Source organism: Sturnira hondurensis, unplaced genomic scaffold (assembly GCF_014824575.4).
Source record: "Sturnira hondurensis isolate 20B ecotype Veracruz unplaced genomic scaffold, ASM1482457v3 Scaffold0022977, whole genome shotgun sequence".
NCBI lineage: Eukaryota > Metazoa > Chordata > Mammalia > Chiroptera > Phyllostomidae > Sturnira > Sturnira hondurensis.
In genome coordinates this window covers 2,277,325-2,301,376 of record NW_028095608.1, presented here as the reverse complement: position 1 = coordinate 2,301,376, position 24,052 = coordinate 2,277,325, and the positions used below count along the sequence as shown (strand labels likewise).

Genomic DNA, 24,052 nt, shown 5'->3' with positions numbered 1-24,052 from the left:
GAAGGCCACAGACACTGTGCCAGGAACTGGAACCCTAAACAATCACATAAAAAATTCCCCAAAGTGTTTCTATTCAAAATCAACATAAATCTTGAAGTTCTATGTTCAGAAAGGGACCACCAAATAGGAGCCTCTACTCTGCATCAAGAAGTCGAACACACCGCCAGGCCAGCCCCACAGAGGCCTGGGCTGCTGCGTGTGGGGGTGGGGGCAGGGGCAGGGCTCAGGAGAGAGACAGCTCAGGAGACCGGGGGCCAGCCTGACAGCAAAAACAGGGAGCTCAGCAGATTTGCTTCTTCACTTGACTCAAATTGAAACCCTACAGACTCCACCAAAAAACTACTCGACCTAATAAGTGAATTTGGCAAAATAGAGGGATACAAATTCAATATGCATAAATCAAAGGCATTTTTGTACACCAACAACGAAGTGTCAGAGACAGAAATTAGAGGGAAAATTCCCATTTGCTACAGCAACAAGGAAAATAAAGGACCTAGGAATAAACCCAACCAAAGAGGTTAAAGACCTGTACTCAGAACTACACAACACTGAAATGAGAAATCAAGGAAGACACAAACAAATGGAAGCACATACCGTGTTCAGGGACTGGAAGAATTAACATCATCAAAATGTCCATACTCCTCAAAGCAATTTATAGATTCAATGCAATACCTATTAATATACCAATAACATATTTCACAGGTACTGAACAAATATATCAAAAATTTACATGGAGCCATAAACAACCCAAAATAGCCTCAGCAACTCTGAGAAAGAAGAACAAAGTAGGAGGGATCACAATACCTGACACCAAACTGTATTACAAGGCCACTGTAATCAAAACAGCCTGGTACTGGCATAAAAACAGGCACATAGACCAATGGAACAGAAGAGAGACCCAGAAATCAACACAAATCTCTATGGGCAATTAATATTCAACAATGGGAGAAGAAGCATAAAATGGAGTAAAAATAGCCTCTTCAACATATGGTGTTGGGAGAACTGGACAGCTACATGTGAAAAAATGAAACTTGACCACAAATTTAAGCCATATACAAAAATAAACTCAAGAAGGAGAAAAGACTTAAATATAAATCATGACACTATAAGAGTCCTAGAGGAAAACACAGGCAGGAAAATTTCAGGTATTTCAGGTAAGGTCTAATTTGTATCAGCAGCAATATTTTCACCAGTATGTTCTGTAGAGCAAGGGATATACAGGAAAGAATAAATGATGGGACTACATCAAATTAAAAGTCTTTCAACAGGTACAGAAAACATCAGCAAAACAAAAAGGGAACCAACCGTATGGAAAACTGTATTTACCAATGATACCTTGGACAAGAGTCTGATCTCCAAAATAGATAAAGAACTGACATGACCTCACTCCAGGAAGACAAACAATCCAATTATAAAATGGATAAAGGACCTGAATGGACACTTCTCCAAGGAGGACACACAGAGGGCCCAGAGACACACAAAAGGATACTCAGCATCACTAGCCATCAGAGAGATGCAAATTAAAACCACAATGAGGTAGCACTTCACACGAATCAGAATGGCCATCATAAACAAATCAACAAACAATAAGCGCCCACAAGTTTGTAGAACAAAGGAAACCCTAGTGTGCTGTTGGTGGGAACGCAGACTGGTGCAGCCACTGTGGAAAACAGTAGGTAATTTCCTCAGAAAACTAAAAATGGAACTGTCTTTCAACCTGGCAATTCCACTGCTGGGACTATACCCTAAGAACCCTGAAACAGCAATCCAAAAGAACCTATGCACCCCAATGTTCACAGCACCATTTACAATAGCCAAGTGCTGGAAACAGCCTAAGTGCCCATTAATAAATGAATGGATCAAAAAAACTGTGGTACATTTACACAATGGAATACCACACAGCAGAAAGAAAGAAGGAGCTCCTACCCTTTGTAACAGCATGGAGGGAACTCAGGAGCATTATGCTAAGTGAAATAAGACAGGTGGTGAAAAACAAATACCAGATTATCTCACCTATAAGTGGAACCTAATCAACACAACAAACAAGCAAGTAAAAAATAACCAGAAACATGGAAATAAAAAACAAACTGATGGTGACCAGATAATGGGGAAAAGAGGGGAAGGGTCAAGTCAAGGAACATGTACAAAGAACCCATGGACAAAGACAATGCAGTTGGGGCAGGAATGAATGTGGGGGGTGTGGGTAGGGCTAGGGAGAGTAATGGGGGAAAAGGGAACAACTGTAATTGAACAAAAATTAAAAAATTTAATAAAAAATGTGCCTCTCCCACTTTTCAATTTCAGCTCACAGACTCTTCCCTGCCACTAAACTGACAAATTAGACCTTACTACTTCACAATCAGTATTCTGCAGAGAATGTAAACAACCAATAACTAATTTTTGTCGAGTGTTTGCTATATGCCAGGCCTGTGATCCCACCAGCGCCACAATGCAGATGAGGAATCTGAGGCAGAGTTGACCAACTAGCTCAGGTCAGAGAGTGGCAGGCCCGGGGTCTGATGCCACAGCCAACGCTCCTGACCACTACACAGCACTGGTTACAACTGATCAATTGACAAGCAAGTGGCCAATCAGAAGCTTAGGAGCTATGTGCTCGCTGGTTCGGTACACAAGTACACAGCCTGGCACTGGGTAGAGATGGGGCAGGCAAGAAGGTGTCTGACCATGGCATGTGGAGACGTCACGGGCCCAGGGCCAGCCGTGTATGGAGGAGCGGTTCCAGATGTACGCTGCCATCAATTGTTCCAGGACAGCAAAGTACAAGAGAGGTGCAAAGCTTCCGGGCGCAAGGAGAGATGGGTCAGAGCGCCCCACCGCATGTCAGAAGGGGCTGCAGCTGCCGTCAGAGCTGCTCAGAACACACTCCCAAGCAGGAAGTCGCTGCAGCCTGAACTCTCCAGAAATACCTATCCGAGTAGGTAGCAGATATACACTGAGAAGTCATACATGAATGCCCTAACACAGTCTGTCACAGAATGCCCGGACACAAATGGGTCTGGACATGAGAGGAGCTCAGAGGACACGGGACCTGAAGGATGAAAAACTGGGCCAGGAAAGGCTTCTGACTTGAGTTCCACCTGGATAAGAAAAGTCAACAGTCCCCAGAGGCAGGGAGCCGGAGCTGACGTGAGACCCTGCCTTGTGTGTGTGGTATCTGAGCCCGAGCACAGACTGATGATGCAGCCGCCCTTGTTGACCTTGGCTGGTACTGTCCAATGTCCTCGACTTAAGAATGTCTTCAGATGTTGTTGCAGTAAAAATACCTGTCATTATGAACTATTCTTTGGTTGTGATTCAAAGCAACATGATGGTAGTGAAGCTTTGCAAGAATAATCTACTGCAACCCTTAGTGATAACTCTGGTGAATTCTGGTTCCATTCTCCATTAAGACAATGGTTTTTCACAGCAGCCAACGGGACGTGCCTATGGTGTCTGCACTTTGAAAGGTGGGGGCGCATGAGAGGAGGCCATGCTACAAAGATCCTGTTCTCACAACGCCACAGAAGACGGAGCTAAGACAGAACAGCCACGGGGTGAGAACAGGCTGGGCTCTCCCCTCCAAGCCATGGACTCAGCATGCTCTCTGCAACCTTCATTTTCTCCTCTGCACAATGGGCACATCGAGTGCCCCAAAACAAGGCTGTGTGTGAATTAAACAAGATGGCCCATCCGGAGCCCTGCAAGCACCTGACACTTTTAGCGCAGGTTTGCTCCTGCCTGTCGCCCCTTGAAGAGAACGCCACCAGCCTGCCTCAGTGGCTTGTATACAAGCTGATGCACATGACCATTGAGGCAGCCACCACCCGACACATCAGCAAACCTTGCACTCCAGCCTTCTCTCCACGTCCTCACAGAGGCGTTGGGGTTGGCCTGGGATTGGTCATTTGGGGTGAGGTGAGGCGGGGCTGTCCTTCATACAAAGCTCAGACTTACTTCATTCTTATCTACGTTTTTTCAGTGCTCACACTGAAAAGCAGAAGCAGCTTGCTTGTGGTCCAGCCGCCCGCCGTACCTGTTGCCTCAGCCCATGAAAGGTGGCGATGGGCTGCGCAGCCCGGGGGTCGGAGCCCAGTGCGTACAAGTGGATGTCGTCTTGGACGCTCTGCGCCGGCCAGAACCCAACCACGCCCCTGGCCTGCAGCTTCTTCTCCCTAATCAGTGCCGTCAGCATATTCTGGGCATCTTCATAGACTTTTCTGGCCTCTTCACCTATTAGAAAGATACCATAAGCATTCTTAAAAGATGTCAATAACCAGCAAATGCTTCCTTTAGACCCACCACCCTCCCCTGTCACCTGTCACCCCTCTTTCCCCTCAAAGTCCTCTCAGTGTTCAGCTGCGGGGCGTTTGTGCTGCCTGCTAAGTACGGTGCCCAGTCTGCCTCCCCGGCTCATGCTGCTTACACGTTTCCATCTAAAGAGGGCAGAACGCCAAACCTGTGGCTCCCCAAAGTCACAGAGCGACACAGGGCAGGCCGAGTCCTCCACCGCTGCTGCTCCTGCTGCACACACCACTCCCCTGACCTCACAGGGACCTCTGCGGACGGGCGGCAGGTCGAGGAGGCTGTAGTGGCTTCAGCGCTGCTCCCGGACGGCCGAGGCTCAGGGGCTCTCGAAGGATCTCTCCTGCACAGTGCGCCTGGGCCCTGGGATGCTCTCCCCCAGGTTTCCAACTCTGCATGGGCCCCTGAGCTGCCTCTCCCACAGTCAGGGGCCAGCAGGGTCTTTAGTCCTCTGTCGAGGGCATGTTCTGTCCAGCTTTCTCCTGGCCTCTCCAGTGCTCACTTGTGGTCACTCAGGAGGTGAGAATGAGAACCCCCTCTCCGCCTGCTGCAGCCCTGCCTGGCCTGAGAGCTGCTGAGTCACAGAGCAGGGACCCTCTGGGAAGCAGGCAGGGGCCGCTTCTTCAGGCTCCACTCAGCCCTCATCCCACACATCTCTCTCCCAGGCCCCTCCTTCCTGCTCTGCTATTGCCCAGTCCTCTGAATGGCTCGGCATTTGATCCCATGTCTCTCGGGGTAAGTTTGGGGGGTGGGGTTGGACTCACCCACTCCTCCAGCTTATCCCCCCAAATGCCCCTTCCCCACCAAGGCTCCAGGCACGAGGGACAATCGCAGTCCACAAATCAGCACACATTTGTGCCTTCTCACGCCGCCCCCTCTGCCAGAATGTCCTTTTCTTCAGCGCCACCTCACAGCCCCTGGCCTGGCCTCAGTAACTCTCAATTTTTACAAATCAGTTCAAATGCCATCTCCTCCAGGAAGCCTCCCCTGTCCTCCCAGCCTGAGGTCCACCTCACTTTCTCGTGTCCACAGAAACCTGGGCTCCCCTTTACTGTGGCTGCACCAGCCAGCCAGGTGTGGGGGCCGGGATTATACCGTCTTCTCCGTTGTATCCCTGGTGCCCAGCACAGAGCCCGGCACAGAACTGATGTCAACAACCATTTACTAAAGAATGGGTAAAAGCAATATCCCATGTTATGTGACAATAAACCACATCCTACATAATCCAAACCGCCTAGTCTCGTGTTCCAAGCCCCAGCACTGTGCCTCCAAGATCAGAGAAGGAAGAAAGAAGCACTGCACTAACCAACAGTCTTGTCGTTGAATATCTTGGGAAAGCCTCGGTTCGGGTACTTGCCCCGGAGCTGCCACACATCAAAGAAAGGCTTCCAGTCGATGTAGTCCACCAGCTTCTGCAGGTCATAGTCTTCGAAGACCCGGGTCCCAAGAAACGTGGGCTTCACTGCAGGAGAGACGCGCCCATGTCAACGGCAACACAGGCCTAGGCGGAGGCCCCGCGCACAGCGCCGCCTGCCACAGGCCTTCCCAGCCAGCTCTCCCCACTCGGCTGGCTCCCACGCCATGCCTCCGTCCTGTCACCCGTGGGAGCTGTTTCCCAAAGAGGGGAACTTTAAATTGTCATGGAGAATGAGTCATTCTGCAGGGAAACTTAAATAAAACCGTCCTCCCATGTAGCCAATGGACTATATCACCCCTGGAGACTTCCCTCGGCCTTCCCACCCCAACCCTGCCCAAGAAAAAAGACAGATACTCTTCACACCTACAAATGGAAACAATGCTGCACCAAAGAGCACTGTAGAAAGACAGGAATACAGAGTTTAAAGACATGAAACAACAATCTGTACCACCTACTGCTACATATGCACAGAGCCTTCCTGCACACCAAGAGCAGCAACACAGCCCCCACCCTCAGGCTTGTGAGGGGTCGGGCCAGGGTCCAATGCCAACTCCATGCCACTTCCCAGCCCTGCCATCCTCAGTTTCCTGCCTTGTAAACGGTGGGGGCGGGGGGGTCAGAGAGCATGCACTTTCCCCTCTGAGGGGAGCAGAAGTCTCAGGAGTGTCTTGCTCTCGTCAGATAGTCAAAGTGAGAGGTAAAAGTTCAGGAAAGGCACGCGTAGCTTATTTTTGGCCAGAAATCTACCTTTTTCCTACATGTTCACAGTAACTCTTTCCCATTTATTCGTGGTCATCTTTTTATCTTTTAGGATGAGCCTTTCTTTGTTTGGTAACTAAAAGGAAACCATAGATAGTCTTCTAGTAAAGTTCCCTCTGGCCTGGAAAGGCAGGGGGACTGTGTGGCGGCGTGTTGGTCTTGAGTAAGCTTATCTTCCCGAGTTTCTGATCTGTTTGAGGTTTTACCACCAAGGAACTTGAGAAGGGGCCTCCCTCTCCCCTTACTGACTTCCTGCAAGGACCCTAAGACTGTGCTACCTTCAAAAACATGACTGAAGGCTGGACCTCTGAGCCCAATGCCCTCGGGCAGCAGGCCTAGAGCCCTGCAGAGGCCTGCTGGGGGGCAGCGGCCCCCAGAACAGAGCCCGCCACCCACTGCCTTGCAGCCGGGGCCCGCAAAGGCCCGTTTCCACTGAGATGTGTTTGCATATTAGACTTGCTTGAAATGAACTTCCCCTGTGAAATTTTTCTACTTTCACAGTGAAAGGTAGAGAGAAAATAATAATTTGAACCATATGGTGATTTATAGTTTTCAAAGATATACACATACTATTCTATCCTCCATTTCCATAGAGTAACTCCTTCTGTGCACATCAGAAGATGCTCAAAGTCACATGATGAGGCAGAGCCAGCAGCAAGCTGGGGTCAGAACCAGGCTTCCGACTCCCCCTGAACCCCACTCAGCTCAGCACTTCCAATCTAATTCTCTCAGCTCTACCAGCACGAGCAATGAAAGCTGATGTGAGGTGTTACCTAGGAAATACAGATTTCATTACCATAACCCCCGTTCACCTGTCTCGGTTTCGCATTTGTATCTCATGCCTCTCTGAGTCAGTCAAAGCACCTTACACATTTCACTCCCTCATGAACACCGACTTAAGGCAAGAACGGTGGCTAGAGATACACAAGGAAGGAAACCAAATAAAAGAAGTTAAGAGAGAATGAGCGAGTGAACAAGAAACAGGCTCTCCTGTTTTGTTGAAGTGTTTTAAAGGTCTGTTCAGCGCGAGGGCGTTTTCAATTTCAGACAATCCATGTCTGTGCCCGGGCCTGCCTGGGACCCAGGCCAACACAGTGACGGAGCAACCAGGCAGGTCTCCAGAACTTGCTCAGTCAAGCACAGCACAGAGGAAAAAGTGTGGGTTCACAGAAAGCAGATCAGAAACAGAATCCTACCACCTTCCAAGTTATCACCCCAAAGTGTTTCTTCAAATGGAAGTGGGGTAGCAGCACATTCATTACGGAGCTGAGCCAGGACTAGGAACTGCACTGGGTCCCTCTCAGAAGAATGTCTGGGTCTCCACACGTGGGACCCACTTACCAGTCCTCATTGTCGCTCATCATCATACTGGACACAATCAAGAGTTTCTAACCGCCTGTCTCATCCTGCAGCCAAGTTAATGCAAACAGCCCTTCAGCCCCCAGCTACCACCTCCACTCCAGCCTTCCTCCACTCCAGTCAACGCACCTGGGCGGGGCTCGGACAGCCAGTCAATATGGAAGCTGTTTTTTCTGGCTTGACTCAAGGTTAGGTATCTTCTCTCCTATGAAATAAAGAAGTTATTCAATCAGAGATGCTTAGGTTTTCAGCTGCTACTACAAACATATGTCCAAGAAAGCTAGTACGTAAGTTTTGCAAGAAAATTCTTTTACTAATGAAAATTCATAACCTGAAATACTATTCCTTTTCCATCCAATATGACTTCACATCAGTACCAGAACATTAGACAATAAAGATTCAATAAATACCTACTAAATAGTTTTAATTAATTAATTAATTAATTAATTTTAGAGAGAGGGGAAGGGAGAGAGAAACAGGGAGAGAAACGTCAATGTGCAAGAGATGCATCGATAGGTTGCCTCTCGCATACCCCCAACTGGGGACCTGGCCCACAACCCAGGCATGAGCCCTGACTGGGAATAGAAACCAACGACCTTTTGGTTCTCAGGCCTGCACTCAATCCACTGAGCCACACCAGCCAGGGCTACCTACTATATATTGATACATAAACATGAGGTGGACCTGCAGCCTGACCAGCAATATCTCCAGCCTGTACTTTCAGAACATGCAGCTGGGGTTAACTGGCCACAGCCCAGAGGGCTGGAAGGCAGAACTAAGGACTAAGCAACTGTCACCTGTGGGCAAACCCAAGGAGAGGGAGAGCCAACCAGTGTCAAGGGCTGGCCAACCCTCAGAAACACCTGTTTTCTTCATGCTGCTTGTTATCCCAATTCTCATCTGCCTAGCCAACCCCTAAAATGCACCCCTGCACAAAGCCCAGTAGGAAAGTAACCAGGAAGAAATACTCCAGTGACTCCTAAGGAGTAATTACGCCTACTCCTCCTGGGTCCCCGAGGCCCACTGAGAGGGGGCAGGAAACGCTGCCCTTTGCAGTCAGTGCCTGGCAGCCAGGGAAAGAGGCTTCCAACGGCCCTAACGCCTTCCTTTTCTCCACTACTTCTCACGAACAAGGGTGTGCAGCGCCATCTCCGCACACTGCTTCAGGTCCCATTTCCCTGCTGGCTATGAGCTCATATTTTATTCATTCCCTGAACTCAGGCATCTAGCACGGCACCTAACACCTCCCGCATACTATCCACTGCTTGTCTGCAGGAATAAAAGAATTAATTTTAACACAACCAAAATTGTTGGACACTCAGACACTGAAGAAGTCTGATTTGAAGTAGAAAATAGGACTTCTCTAAAATGTTCCTAAACCTCTGCCCTTCTCAAAACAGTGCAGTCACATTAAAAACCCTAGGATCGTTTTATTACCCAAACAAGCCACGACCTGTTTTTGTTACTTACCTTGAGAGACTCATAGTGGTCCTGTCTAATATCTTCGTACTCCTCTGTGATCTCCTCGAAGTACTCCTCCTTCTGATTCTCATCTAATAGTTGAGAACACTGAAAATGCAAGGTCATGGTCAGCAAGAGCCACAGAGCAGCAAAAGAAGCTGAGACGTGCAACACCGCTCGGTTCTCGTGACACCTTCTTCAGGAAGCTTTCCCGTGGTGACACCATTTCCTCCCCCTTCACCTGCCTGGCAGTGCAATAAAGAGTTAACTTGCTAGGAGGTTTAAATCTTATACCTTCCAATATAGACAAACATACACCACAACCACCACTACAAACTGGCCCCTGGAACATCCTGTCTGTAAGTGTCTGCTGGCCTGACCTGGAGCCTTGGTCCCCACCAGGCACATTATGCTAACAGTGCGATGCCTGGGGGAACGTGGCTCACGCTATATCCGCCTGGCCCTGGAGGGGAGGCCCAGGTCACTGATCCCGGTACAAGCACGGACGCCGTGGCTCAGGGGAGCTCCCTGGCTGGCAGCGCCCGGCACGTGCTGCCGCATACCCCTAATGGCAGAGTTAAGCCCTGTCCTTACGACCCCATGGGGAGAGGATACCCGGAAGCTCATGCCTGGTCTTTCCTAGATTCTACTCTTTGCATGTTTTATCTTTACTGATTCTAATCTGTATCCTGTCAGAGTAACAAACCAGGACTGTGGGTAGAATAGTGTTTTGAGTTCTGTGAGTCCTTCTAGCAAGTCACGGAAAGTGAGGGTGGTCTTGGAGACTCACACAACGCACTAGTTGGGCAGTCCTCATAGTGTTTCAAAGATGCTCTGTTCGTCTCCCCACCCCTGTGCCTATCACAGGGTGGTATCTGCCTGTGTACCCACTTCCCTTCATAGAGGACAAACCCTGTGAGGTGGACTGTGTCCCTGTTTGCAGCTTAGTGCCTGGCATGTGCTAGGTGCATCCTCCTAAATGTTTGCAGAAGGAATGAGGCTGATCTTCATAGTCAATCAGGAGCTTCTGCTGGAACAAGAATGGAAACCTATCATCTGAGAAATGTGAGGCTACTCAGGAAACCGTGAAACTGGGATCAGCTGAATACTCTTCATGCTGATGATTATCAGGTTGATAGAATGGCTATCACCAAAACTCAAAGTAAACTGACACACACACCAGAAATTACGGCTACTGATCACCTCAGTTCAAAAGCCACAGCACTGCCCCTCTCGGGATCCTCCAGCGGAACTTCCTCGCACACAAAAAGGCGGGAACTCCAACAGCATCCCTGAAATTGAGGACGTGCGACTGGATGATGGCTAGAGTGACTGCCAGCTTTGAATGTCCAGAATGCTACATGAACTTTCTAAGTGTCTCTAATACCAACCCAGCAGCGTAAGAGTTAATATAAAACTGTATTGTTTTCTGAAGGAATGCACCATACTCAGAAAGGGCCGAAGACTTCCAGCCAAGATGGAGGTGTAGGTGAAAACACTGTGCCCCCTCCCGCAACTAAATTTAAAAACAGCTAAGTTTTAGAAACAAAAATGCAGCCAAAACAGTGAAAATTGAACTGTACGGAAGCCCAACAACAACAAACCACTCAGCCAGACCAGTAAGAGGGGCGGAGTCAGGGGCAGAGTCAGCAGCGGAGTGGGGTAGGGCTGGAAAGATCCTTAGGTCAGACCCACGCAAGAGCGGGTGGAGGCGGTTGGTGGATCCCAAATGTCGGGTGGCAACGGCGGACACAGTGAGGGCACAGGGTGGCTGGCTGACTGCAGTCACACATTCTCACGCAGATAAACCAAGGAAAGGAGCAAACAGTGAGACAGACCGCTCAGGCTAGGGCCCCAGAGATGGCAATTAGAGCCTGAAAGCACCAACTGGAAAGACTTTCTCGGGGTCAAGGGGCCGAGAGAGGCTCCCAGGCTCACAGAGAGTTTGTTGGAGAGACCCACAGGGTCCTGGAGAGTACACGGGCCCACACACCCAGGAACAAGCACCAGAGGGGCCCAATTTGCTTGTGGGAAGCCACAGAGGGGACAGAAATCTGAGAGAGAGCAGAGAGGAGCAAAGCGCCATTTTTTTTCCTCTCTGACCCCGCCCCCACATACAGCATCACAACCCAGTAACTGGGTTGCCTCGCCCTGGTGAACACCTAAGGCTCCGCCTCTCATACATAACAGGTGTGAACAGACCAAACATTATGACTCAAAAACAGCCTAAAGCCCCAGAGCCTGTAATTCTAAGTGACCAAGAAATAGCCAGCCTTTCAGATGCACAGTTCAAAATACTGGTGATCAGGATGCTCACAGAATTGGTTGACTTTAGCCACAAATTACAGGAACATATGAAGGCTAAACTGATTGAAATGAAGGGAAATGCACAGGAAAACAATAGTGATGGAAAGGAAACTGGGACTCAAATCAAGGGAGTGGACCAGAAGGAAGAAAGAAACAACCAAACAGAAAAGAAGGAAGAAACAAGAATTCAAAAAAATGAGGAGAGGCTTAGGAACCTCCAAGACATCTTTAAACATTCCAATATCCGAATTATAGGGGTACCAGAAGGGGAAGAGGAACAGCCACAAGTGGAACACTTATTTGAACAAATAATAAAGGAGAACTTCCCCAGTCTGGCAAAGGAAATAGACTTCCAGGAAATCCAGGAAGCTCAGAGAGTCCCAAAGAAGTTGGACCCAAGAAGGAACACACCAAGGCACATCATAATTACATTAGCCAAGATTGAAATAAAGGAGAGAATTCTAGAAGCAGCAAGAGCTAAGGGGACAGTCACCTACAAAGGAGTTCCCATCAGACTGCCAGCGGATTTCTCAAAAGAGACCTTACAGGCAAGAAGGGGCTGGAAAGAAGTATTCCAAGTCATGAAATCCAAAGACTTACAGCCAAGATTGCTCTATCCAGCAAAGCTTTCATTTAGAATGGAAGGGCAGATAAAGTGCTTCTCAGGTAAGGTCAAATTCAAGGAGTTCATCATCACCAAGCCCTTATTATATGAAATGTTAAAGGGACTTATCTAAGAAAAAGAAGATAAAACATATGAACAGTGAAAGGACAGCAAACTCACAGTTATTAACAACCACACCTAAAACAAAAGCAAACTAAGAGGACTAGATCAGGAGCAGAACCACAGAAATGAAGAACACATGGAGGGTTAGCAACAGGGGAGTGGGAGGAGAAGTGGGGAGAAAGTACAGAGAATAAGTAGCATAGATGGTAGGTAGAAAATAGACAGGGGGGAGGGCAGGAATACTATGGGAAAGACAGAATCTAAAGAACTTGTGACACATGGACATGAAGGAAATGGGGGAATGGTGGGGAAGGGGTTTGCAGGGTGGAGGGGAATGAAGGGGGGGAAATGGGACAACTGTAATGGCATAATCAATAAAATATTTTTAAAAAACCAGTGTGCCAGATTCTGTGCTAAATGCTGTACCTGGGTTCCTCACTGAATCCTTAGGAGGTAGACACCTTCATTATCCCCATTTTAGAGATGAGGAAATGGGATGACGAGGTGACTCCTTGGGGTCACACATCCATCAGGCGGCAGGTCCAGGATTTGATGCAGTTGGCCTTGCTCTAGGCCACGTGAAACTTGCTCCCGTTAATACTATTTAACGATGTCCCTTTAAGTCAGTCTGGAGTTATAAATTGCAGCTTTTTAATTTGCCATTGATGTAGTTATAGATAGCATGTAAATAAACTATTTCTATAATTCAACTTCAAAACAACTTTTTGTATTTTGTTTTTGGATTGTGCTTCATAAGGAGCTTATATCAGGTCCATGGTTGAGTACCCAGTGGGTACTCAAGGCTTGTATCATTTTCAAGTGCTAATGAATGACTGTGCATTTTCCATTTGCAGGCCAGGCTGTTGGACCTATTTAAGTACAGTGGTACCACTACCCCCGCAGCGGGGGAAGGCCTTTAGCTGGGAAGGAAGTGGCCCCTTGATTCCATTTTGAGGACAGACTCCTCCACCACCTTGAAGAGCTAGTGGCATGGCCACCCTGAGAGCTGGCAGAGGCTGGCGCGCCGTGTCTGCGCTCTGCACTGTTTGGGCCAGCCGGCGCCACAGTCATCGGCTCTTTTGAACTGCCCCTTTTCTCCCCCTCACCTGAGGCCATCTTTTCATTGCTTTTAGAGAGGGGGGGGGGGAGAGACAGAAACATCAATCACATTCACACCCCAACCTGGGATCAAACCTGTAACCCAGGCAGGTGCCCTGACCCAGGATCAAACCCATAACCCTTTGGTCCAACAGTGCTCCAACTAACAGGGACACTGGCCAGGGTGGGACCGCCACCTTTAGAAATTACTCAGACATGAGTCCGATGAGCAATTACTTGGGTAACTGCTAGTGACAGTTTTCAGATCAAGTGCAGTGAGCGTGGCCTGGGCCCACGCTCTGAGTAACTGTCTCGTGCCCTTGAGATATTCCAAAACGGGGCGTACATGATAGTTGGATATTTAGATGTTGTGCCCCTTTCCTTTTTAAAAAAAATAAAAATAAGGTGCCAATATTTAGTTCTTATTAAATTGTAAAATACATGTTCAATAGATACCCTTATTGTGCTGCTATTGCCATAAAAAGTAAAAGGAAAAACTATGCACTGTCTCAGTGGCTGACATGAAAACACACGATGGACTGATTTTGTGGTGGAAGGACCACGTAGGGTAACCCTCGTAGGGTATAACTGGCCATGGACTTGTGTTTCCATGGGCAAGTCAGACTGGACAGGGTGGGGCTTGTCACTGTGCTCTGGGAACAGGGGCTCTATAGAGGTGTGGGGGTGCCCCCAGACTAGCAGTAGGTTCTTCCCCACAGTGTACCTGTGTCAGGTAGTGTCAAGTTCTTTGGATGTTAGGGTTTGGCTTTCTCAGAGTTTAAAATCTGGCAGAATGCATGCGGATGTGGGGGAGCTTGGGAGCAGAAACCCCGTTCTTACTGGCATTTGAGCTTTGCTGGGACGAGGACTTCACTGAAGTGGGGTTCGTGTAAGGTGAGCAAATACTTGGTGCTGGGAATACCATTTGGAAGCCCATTTTAAGGCTTGCCACCAAGGTCCTTTTTAAAAATATATATATTTTATTGATCATGCCATTACAGTTGTCCTATTCCCCCCTCACTCCCCTCCACCCTGCAAACCCCTTCCCCACCACTCCCCCCTTTTCGTTCATGTCAATGTGTCACAAGTTCTTTAGATTCTGTCTTTCCCATAGTATTCCTGCCCTCCCCCCTGTCTATTTTCTACCTACCATCTATGCTACTTATTCTCTGTACCTTCTCCCCTCTCCTCCTCCTCCCACTCCCCTGTTGCTAACCCTCCATGTGATCTCCACTTCTGTGGTTCTGCTCCTGATCTAGCTGTCCTCTTAGTTTGCTTTTGTTTTAAGTGTGGTTGTTAATAACTGTGAGTTTGCTGTCCTTTCACTGTTCATATTTTTTATCTTCTTTTTCTTAAACAAGTCCCTTTAACATTTCTTATAATAAGGGCTTGGTGATGATGAACTCCTTGAATTTGACCTTACCTGAGAAGCACTTTATCTGCCCTTCCATTCTAAATGAAAGCTTTGCTGGATAGAACAATCTTGGCTTGTAGGTCTTTGGATTTCATGACTTGGAATACTTCTTTCCAGCCCCTTCTTGCCTGTAAGGTCTCTTTTGAGAAATCCGCTGGCAGTCTGATGGGAACAACTTTGCAGGTGACTGTCCCCTTAGCTCTTGCTGCTTCTAGAATTCTCTCCTTTATTTCAATCTTGGCTAATGTAATTATGATGTGCCTTGGTGTGTTCCTTCTTGGGTCCAACTTCTTTGGGACTCTCTGAGCTTCCTGGATTTCCTGGAAGTCTATTTCCTTTGCCAGACTGGGGAAGTTCTCCTTTATTATTTGTTCAAATAAGTGTTCCACTTGTGGCTGTTCCTCTTCCCCTTCTGGTACCCCTATAATTCACATGTTGGAACGTTTAAAGATGTCCTGGAAGTTCCTAAGCCTCTCCTTATTTTTTTGAATTCTTGTTTCTTCCTTCTTTTCTGTTTGGTCATTTTTTTCTTCCTTCTGGTCCACTTCCTTGATTTGAGTCCCAGTTTCCTTCCCATCACTATTGTTTTCCTGTGCATTTCCCTTCATTTCAATCAGTTTAGCCTTCATATGTTCCTGTAATTTGTGGCTAAAATCAACCAATTCTATGAGCATCCTGATCACCAGTATTTTGAACTGTGCATCTGATAGGTTGGCTATCTCTTGGTCGCTTAGAAATATTGGCTCTGGGGCTTTGAGCTGTTCTTCTTCTTGAGCCATAATGTTTTGGTCTGTTTGCACCTGTTAGGTATGAGGGGCAGAGCCTTAGGTTTTCACCAGGGTGGGGCAACCCAGTTGCTGGGTTGTGACACTGTATGTGGGGGCGGGGTCACAGAGGGGCAGTGGTGCTTGTTCCATGCCCTCTCTCGGATTTTGATCCCGTCTGCTGCTTTCTGCAAGCAAATTGGGCCTTTCTGGTGCTGGTTCTTGGATGTGTGGGCTTGTGCACCCTCCAGGACTCTGTGGGTCTCTCCAATGAACTCTCTGTGAGCCTGGGAGCCTCTCCTGGCACCTCGACCCCTGAAAGTTTTTCCAATTGGTGCTTTTAGGCTTTAATTCCCAGTGCTGGGGCCCTAGCCTTGGTGGTCTGTCTCACTGCCCATTTTTTTGGCCTGGTTTATCTGTGCGCGAATGTGTGACCATGGTCGGCCAGCTGCCTAGCGCCCTCACTGGGTTTGCCCATTGCCACCCACATCTGGGATCTTCCACCCTCCACCTGTGTGCCTGGATTCGTCTGGCCCCTTCTTCCTGTGTGACCCTGCTCCGCCAGCTCCTGACACTGCCCCTCTTACCGGTCTGGCTGAATGGTTCGTTGTTGTCGGACTTCCGTACAGTTCAATTTTCTGTGTTTTGGTTGCGTTTTTGTTACTAAAACTTTGTTGTCTTTAAACCTGGTTGTGTGAGGAGGCACAGTGTTTCCACCTACGCCTCCATCTTGGCCGGAAGACCACACTGTAAGTTTTTAATAATCTCAGCAATTCTAATGTAACTTTCATACACATCAATTCATAGGTCTGAAAGACTCCTCTGGAAAACAGCTCAGGAAACGCAGTCACCCTCGTCTGGGCCGTGAGCTCACACGGCACCAGCCCCTCGGTACTGGGCACACTGGACTAGACGAGCAGTCTGTGAATGGTGCTCCATCGATGAGAACTGGGAGTGGGGCGAAGGGGGGAAGGGCGGCTCTCGTTTGTGCCACTCTGTGTTTCCAGATGAGATGTCCCCTGAGAACAAGGCTCCTGTGGCTAGAACTTGGAGACTGCTGGCCACAGGGCCACCCAGCCACCTTCCTGCTATACTATTCCTTCACTCAGTGGAAAGAATAAAAGCTGCAGTGAGAGAGGGCATTGGGCTTCATGGATGGAGAAAAGGAGGGAAAAACACTGAACTAAATTGTTGACTGCACTCACTGAGAAATAAACCTATCATTCTGGGTTTTGAATATCAAGTGAATGTTTTTTTTAAGTTTTTAAAATTTTTATTTGAGAAGGGAAGGGAGGGAGAAAGAAAGGGAGAGAAATAGTGATGTGGGAGAGAAATATTGTCTGGATGCCTTCTTCCATCTGCTGGCACCCTGAGGCTGCAGAGCACAGAGCCCACAATCCAGGCATGTGCCCTCATCGGGAATCGAACCGGTGACCTTTTGGCTTGTAGGGCAATGCCTGACCAACTGAGCCACACTGGCCAGGGCAGGTGAATGTTTTTCTGTCTTAGGTAGGGTCTTCTGGCCCACTCCAGGTTAAATGTTTTTTTGATCTGGAAACAGGACTTTAAAACAATTCTGCATTCCTCTAGCTCCAGCACGGAGTTAGGAAAGCACACATCCGTGTCTGCACACGTTTCTCGGTGGCTGGGAACACTCTCTCTGGGTTGACATCCAGCTCAGAGGTGCCTTGGTCCTACCCTCCTGAGCCTCAGATCAGCACTTCTGCTGCCTGTTCAGTCAAGGGACTATGAAAGCCCATGGCACACTCAGTGACCCCCTTCCAGCGACGCACACAATGGCAGGGACACCATCAGAAGCCATAGGCTATTTTTTCACATTTTTAGTAGAACTGGACAAAAATAAACAGACACTGGGTGACACCCCTGACTTGCAGTGCTCTCGGCCCTTCCTTCCCAACATACTGAGCAAGGCAAGCCCCGCACTCACCACCACCACGCTCTTGGACGCGTCCAGGACGTGGATCACGGGCGCACTGTACTTTGGGGCGATTTTAACTGCTGTGTGGGTCCTGAAAACAGAGATCAGAAGGAAAACACACCATCAGTGCTGTAGCTCCCACTCAACCTTGCTCAGAACTGTCAGAGGCAGCCATTTCCACTGCACTTTCCAGAGAAAGAGTCAAGGTACTTCCACGTATTGAACTTCAAATTTTCCTTGTAAGAAAGACTTTCTCCCACCCTGAGATGGGGGGAAGACACAGATCCACTGGCCCAGGCTATAAAGAAGTCTGTGATGAGTGAGAAAGACTCTGCCCTCAGCCCTCTGCAGTGGGGGACAAGTCTGTGACCTCGTCAATCAGCAGCCTGTCTGAACCAAGGGAGCCAACCAGTCCGGGCAATGGCACTTTGATGTCATAAAGATCAAGCTGAGTTTCTTCCTCCTAATAGGGCCGGGGTACCAGCCAGGGCTCCTGCGGAACCAGACGCCAGGCAGGACACCACTCTCGGCTATTGCATGCTCTTCCTGGGAGACACCACCACACCCTGGCTCAACCCTACCTTGTTCTGTATGTGTGTGTGTGCATGTATTTATTTCATCAGTATTTAATTGTCTGACTTTTTTAAAAACTGTTTTTATTGTTTTTCAAGAACAGTTGTTTCCATTCCCTCCCCCCCAAACCTCAACCATCCCCACCTCCCACCTTCAATCCTACCCCCTTCGGTTTGGTCCATGTGTCCTTTATAGTTGTTCCTGAAAACTCTTCCCCCCCCCATTATCCCCTCCCACCTCCCCTCTGGTTACTGTCCGTTTGTTCTTAATTTCAATGTCTGGTTATATTAAGGAACCTCAGGCCCCAAGTAAATGCAACACCAAACACCACAGAGAGGCAAAAGCAACAAAAATATTTCATAACAACACTGGCTTAGCCCCAAACCCCTACTGCTGAACCCGAAAATGTTAGTACTGGCAAGGAACACACTTTAATCCTTAAAATTACCTAATTAAGTAAATTGCAAAACAAACCTCCCTGATTACTGAATGTTTACAGCAACAGCAAAGGCTCTATACCTGCTATTTCATTTACGACCCAACACAGTAAAGTGAGAACTGACAACGCATTACCCGCCCTCACAGCATCAGACCTGGGCCCTGAAACCCCACCAGGGGGCTGGCAGCCACGGCCCCGGCCATGGGCAGCGCTCGCCACCGTTTCTCCTCCCCCCTTCTGCTCTACAGCAGCAGCATCCGCCCCGAGCCAGACATTCCAGGTTGTTCCCCTTAACTGATATGTTTTCTCATTTGCAGTGATGTCCAGAAGATGCTAGTATGTGAGGAAAACACAAAGATGCAGAACAATAGGTTTAATACAATTCTATTTTTTTTAAAAAACAAACACTACCACCCTCAACCAGCCCCAACCAACGAACCTCACAGATGTTTCTGAATAGTTAGAAAGAACACCGAGAGACACACGTCACAGCGCCAGCACTGGTTACGCGGAGGGGAGGGGGCACTGAAGGTGGGCAGGGAGAGCTCAAATTTTACTTTCATTCCTCTGGATTGTCTGACATGTCCTCATAAAGGTGGGTCCCTGAGGTGATTTTTAAAAACCAAGAAGAAGTTAAAAATGCAGTACATGTGAGAGGTTTTCATAGGCTTCTCAGGGAGGGCTCTAGAAATTCCTTTAAAATGAGGGTGACAAGGCTGCTCCCGGGCCTCTTTCCTTCTAAGCACATCTTGGTACATGAATAGGTAGCGAAGGACTAAAGCCACAGCAGCCACGAGAACTGAGCCGTAGGGGGTGAGCTCAGGCCTGAGGCAGTTACTGCAAGACACGGGGGAGCTGGGTGTCAGGGCAGCGGGCGCCAGACCACGGCCCCGGAGCAGGAGACCTCCCTGCCTCCTGAGGACCTGTTTGGTGCCCACTGTGTGCTCAGGGACCAAAGACTTGAAGGTTTCTCGTGTATTCCATGAAGGGGGAGGTTTTCAAAGAGCAGGGCAGGTAGCTGCTTCCAGTTTCAAAAAAGAGCACAGGTCAGACTCTGCTTGCTTCCTCTTCTTCAGACGGTCAGCTCCCGAACACACAAATATAACTCGGTAGAGACTTTGCAGGAAGTTCCTCCAGGGAACATTGTTTTAGGCCTGATGTACTTAGGTGGTATTTGTCTTAAAGAGAGCCAGTACAATTTTAAATTTTAAAATCACCACAATATTTATTAAGCATCCAAGGGTTCTCAGTGCAGTTCTGGCCATTCTGATGGTCCTCTGGGCAAGGGCACCGAGAAGCACCTGATGGGCTCCACGGATGGAGTAAGTATATAAATCAGAAGCAAAGTGCTGCTTTCCAACACAAAACTACAGACCTAGATGAGCACAGGCACGAAATCTGAGCCCGCTCAGCCACTGAGAGTGCTCTTGGTTTCCTAATCAAATAATAAGGCATCGATTCCACTTTCTTCCAGGCTCTCATTTATGCAGGCTTGTCCAGCTGGGCAAAGACTTCTCTCTGAAGTATGAAAGACTACAGAACACTGGACTCTCTCTTCCCCGTCCTGCCCACCAAGAGCAAAGAGCTAGATGCTGAGTCTGAGTCCCAAATCCACCTCTGCTAAGTCCTCAACACTTCTGGTTTAAGTCATCATCCCCCATACCTGCCACGTGGGCATGACCCTGTTAACCTTGGAAAATCATCTGTAAAACTCTGAAAAAGAACAGGAACACCAAACATTTATTTCAGGTCGTATCCTATCCCAGAATTAATTTAACGTTTTGCATAAATGCTACATGACCAAAATTTCAAATGCGATGAGAAAAATGAGGGAGAGGGGAAATTAAGATGCAATCAGGAGTAAAATCAGCATATAAAATCCATTCCGTGAAATCCAGGGCACCGGCTGGGGTGCTAAGCTTCCCTGCAGTCAACTCCAAGAGGAAAATCATATTAATTCTGTAAGTCAGCACCTTACTTCTTGGCAATTAAAACAAATCTGAAAATTACCTCTAGCTTTCAGCAACATGACATCCTGATGAATTCTTTATTATTCATAAAAAATAAAATAAATGAAAAGGACATTTTACAGCTCTTGGCTTTAAGACAGATAAAAGCCAAGCACTAACTGCCAGACTCACGTCCCTGAGAAGCCGTGTGGCTGCCAGGACCAGACTTCCAGCAAAGGCGTTTCTAGTCTGTGCTACCAAACCGCCTGCCTCACACACGGGAGAACATTCAGCCTTCCATTTCCTCACAGCTCCAGATTAAAAGGGGACACTCCGAGCATATTTTTGCCACAAGTCTGTATAACCTCTTGACAGTATAACCTCCAGCTCTCTAATAGACAGCCCTCAGACTCCTTTCCAGTGTCTCAGGGAGAGGATTCTAATTCTGTGATGCTACCGCAGGCCACCAGGGGCCGGAAAGGCCTCCATGTCACAGGGGTGTCACAGCCCCTCAGGGGTCTGCTCTCATGACAACCTGGACGTCCTGAGACGCCCGCCATCTGCTCAAGCACAGTTAGCAGAGGACGGATCTGGAGCGCTGCCGGGCCCTCCGCAGGCCTGCAGGAGGCCAGAACGAGGCTCCCAGAGGGCAGCTGGGCCTTCGAGCCCCCGAGGCTCTAGCACAGCTGTCCCTGCCGGTGGGTGGGTTTCCACACAGACGCAGAAGGTTCTGACCACAAAGGAGAAGATTAAATCCGACTTCATAAACATTAAGAACTTTTGTTACCCCAAAATACCCCTAAGACAGCAAAAGGCAAGCCATATTGGAAGAATCTATTTGTAAAATGTATTTCTTATAGAGAGCTTGTATATAATATTAATAAAGAACGCATGCAAATCAATAAGAAAAAAGGCAGACTAAGCAATTTTAAAAGACTTAAAAAGCACACCCAAATGGTCAAAAAAGTGGTCAAAGACATTAAATAGAGTTCATTATCACCAGTCACCAGAGAAATACAAATGAAAATCATGTCAAGATATTACACACACAAAAAAACAGGTAACACAGAATGTGATAAGGAACAGCTGCACATCTTGGGAGTGCTGGGGGGAGCTGTGGGTTGGTCCAAGCACTTTGGGAAACTGCCTGGCAAGACCTAATGCGAGGACCATAGGTGTGCCTCATGATCCAGCAAGCTGGCTTCAGGGCGGGGACTCAGGCGCAGCAGCACACTGTGTAATAGTCCCAAACTGTAAAAGCCAAGAAGTGTCCACCGACAACAGCGTGGATAAGAAAGAAGACGTAGTATACTACACGATGGACCATTAAAACTGCAACAGGAAAAACAACTGTTATAACAAGTGTGGGCCCCCAGCAGACACAGAAGGGTGCATGTGGCCCGAGACAAAGCTGGGGTGCAGGCAAACCCAGCCAGTGGTGACAGAGACAGAACAGTGGTTACTGCCATTGGAAAGGAGCCCTTTGAGGTTCTTGGTGCCATTCATGTTCTACTTCTTGAGCCGAGGGCATTACAGGGGCGGGTTCTTTTTTGCACAAATTAATCAAGCTGGACATCTATGACATGTGCTTTTCAGCATGGCCACTAGACTTCAGTGTAAGTGCTCACAAAGGAAAAGGCTCGACGAAGCAAGACTCCAGGTCTCAGACACCCACGGTCACTACTTCTGAGTGCAGCCAGACCTGAGAATCCACAGTGCTGTTCTCGAAGGCTGCAGCAGGGTCTGCTTTCCAAAGGCTGCTCAAGCACCATGACAGAGAAGGGGGCAGTTCCTGGAGGCACTGAGACTAGCTTTTATTTTCCAGTAACATTCCAGAAACTGCAACAGGCATGGGAGGAAACAGAACCGAAAGGACAGAGCTCGTGGAGACAGAGCACCGCAGAGTGGGAACAAACCTGGGGGGTCCTAGGTCCCAGCTGTCCGCCTTCAGGCGAGAACACAGTCATGGTGTCCCAGACACGGAGAACACACCTTCACAACAGCACGAAGAGGCAGTGGGGGACTTCTGGTCTGACACATCAACTTACAACTGTTAAAGAGTCACTTATGGCTGATTTTGCCTATAATGTATCTTGAGAGGCTATTCATGTTGCTTCTGAATGTTTTTTTCAAAAATCTCTTTAATCTGGTGACTCTCACTTGTAAGAGATATAAAAGAATGGACTCTTTGGAAATGCTCCACTTTGCACAAGAAATGTGGTTTCTTGATCTTGAACTTCCTTCCGAGTGGTGTCCTACCATACAAAATGGTTCTTATTTTGGAAGAAATCAGCATCACAATTACAAAACTCAATGCATTTCATTACATTTGCTCATTTATTTATTCTGTTTTATAACCGTGGTTTTTAAAAGGGCATTCTGACAGTGGTCTGCAGGTTCTCTCACCATTCTCTTTACTAAGCTAGTAAACAGTCACCCCACAATCATCAGTTACCCAAGACCACGCCCCCTGAAACCTCCATCATCGGTGGTCAGGCACATCCCTGGAGAACAATCTGCCACATTTCCTCCTGGGGCAGTCCCTCGTGGAAAACCAAACCCTGTATTCTGCTGTGAGCAACAGCCACACTACTCAGTCCTCAAGTATGAAAAGCTACTGGACCAATCACATGTAACACTCTGACTCTCATGAAAACGATCCCTTCAGATCATACATGTTCATCCGGCAGGGCCATGGAGCCCGGGCTTTGGTCCAACACCGCTCTAGATGAGACTGTGAGGGCACTTTTAGATGCGATTCGCATTAAAACCAGTGGACCCCGAGTGAAGCAGACAACCTTCCACAACGTGGGCAGGCCCCGTCAGTCAGTTAAAGGCTGTGCAAGAAACAGCGGAGGTGCCCCGGGGAAGGGCACCTGCCTCCCGACAGACAACACCCGCCTTCCCCGAGGAGTCCACACTCAGCGGCTCCCACAGTCACGAGCCAGTTCCTAAAACCAGTCCTCTCACTCTCCCTGCACGTGTGTGCACTGCAGCGACTCCGGGTCTGGAGAACCCTGACTGACATGCAGGTTTCTAGTGCAGAAGAAGGAGCTTGGCAGTGTCTCTGGCCACCCTTTCCTGCATGCCCATGGGACTGTCAAGTTCAATGCTCCACTGGGCATTATTCCCTGACAGAGTGAACGTGTGCAGCATAATGAAAGTGGCATACAAAGCCTAAACCATGTAATAATGAACATTTCTTACCAAATATCATTATGATCATAACCCTAGGAAAAATCTGACAAACTGAATAATGATCATGTGACTAAATTTGAACTCTTTCCTCTTTCAGTTGTTTAAGCCAAAGCTTCCCCCCTTTTAAAAACATCCCAAAGCGAGCCTTTGGTTCCTTCTCGCTGTCTGTCTCCACCACCACAGGCTGACTTTTCACCAAGGGAACCTGTAATTATCCCACCAGACTCCTGCTTCAGGACCGAGAGTGGCTAAAGTTCAGGGCAGGCCTTTGTGCCAAAACACAGCTTCTCTGCTTAGTCTGATTTTGAGAGAAGCATTCACTACAAGTCGCAGGCACTGGATGGCC

At 48.2% G+C, this 24,052-nt stretch overlaps 1 protein-coding gene across 3 annotated transcripts in view; it reads right to left on the bottom strand.

Annotated features, from left to right (window-relative positions):
• MTR (5-methyltetrahydrofolate-homocysteine methyltransferase) overlaps nt 1-24,052 on the bottom strand; it is a 102,987-nt gene that overhangs the window by 2,802 nt on the left and 76,133 nt on the right. For all 3 annotated transcript variants that reach the window (XM_037037350.1, XM_037037351.1, XM_037037352.1), the window contains exons 25-29: nt 17,557-17,638; nt 9,308-9,406; nt 7,967-8,042; nt 5,609-5,764; nt 4,034-4,230 (exon numbers count right to left, since the gene is read on the bottom strand). In XM_037037350.1, coding sequence (XP_036893245.1) covers nt 4,034-4,230; nt 5,609-5,764; nt 7,967-8,042; nt 9,308-9,406; nt 17,557-17,638 — 610 coding nt within the window. The remainder of the gene's footprint in view (nt 1-4,033; nt 4,231-5,608; nt 5,765-7,966; nt 8,043-9,307; nt 9,407-17,556; nt 17,639-24,052) is intronic.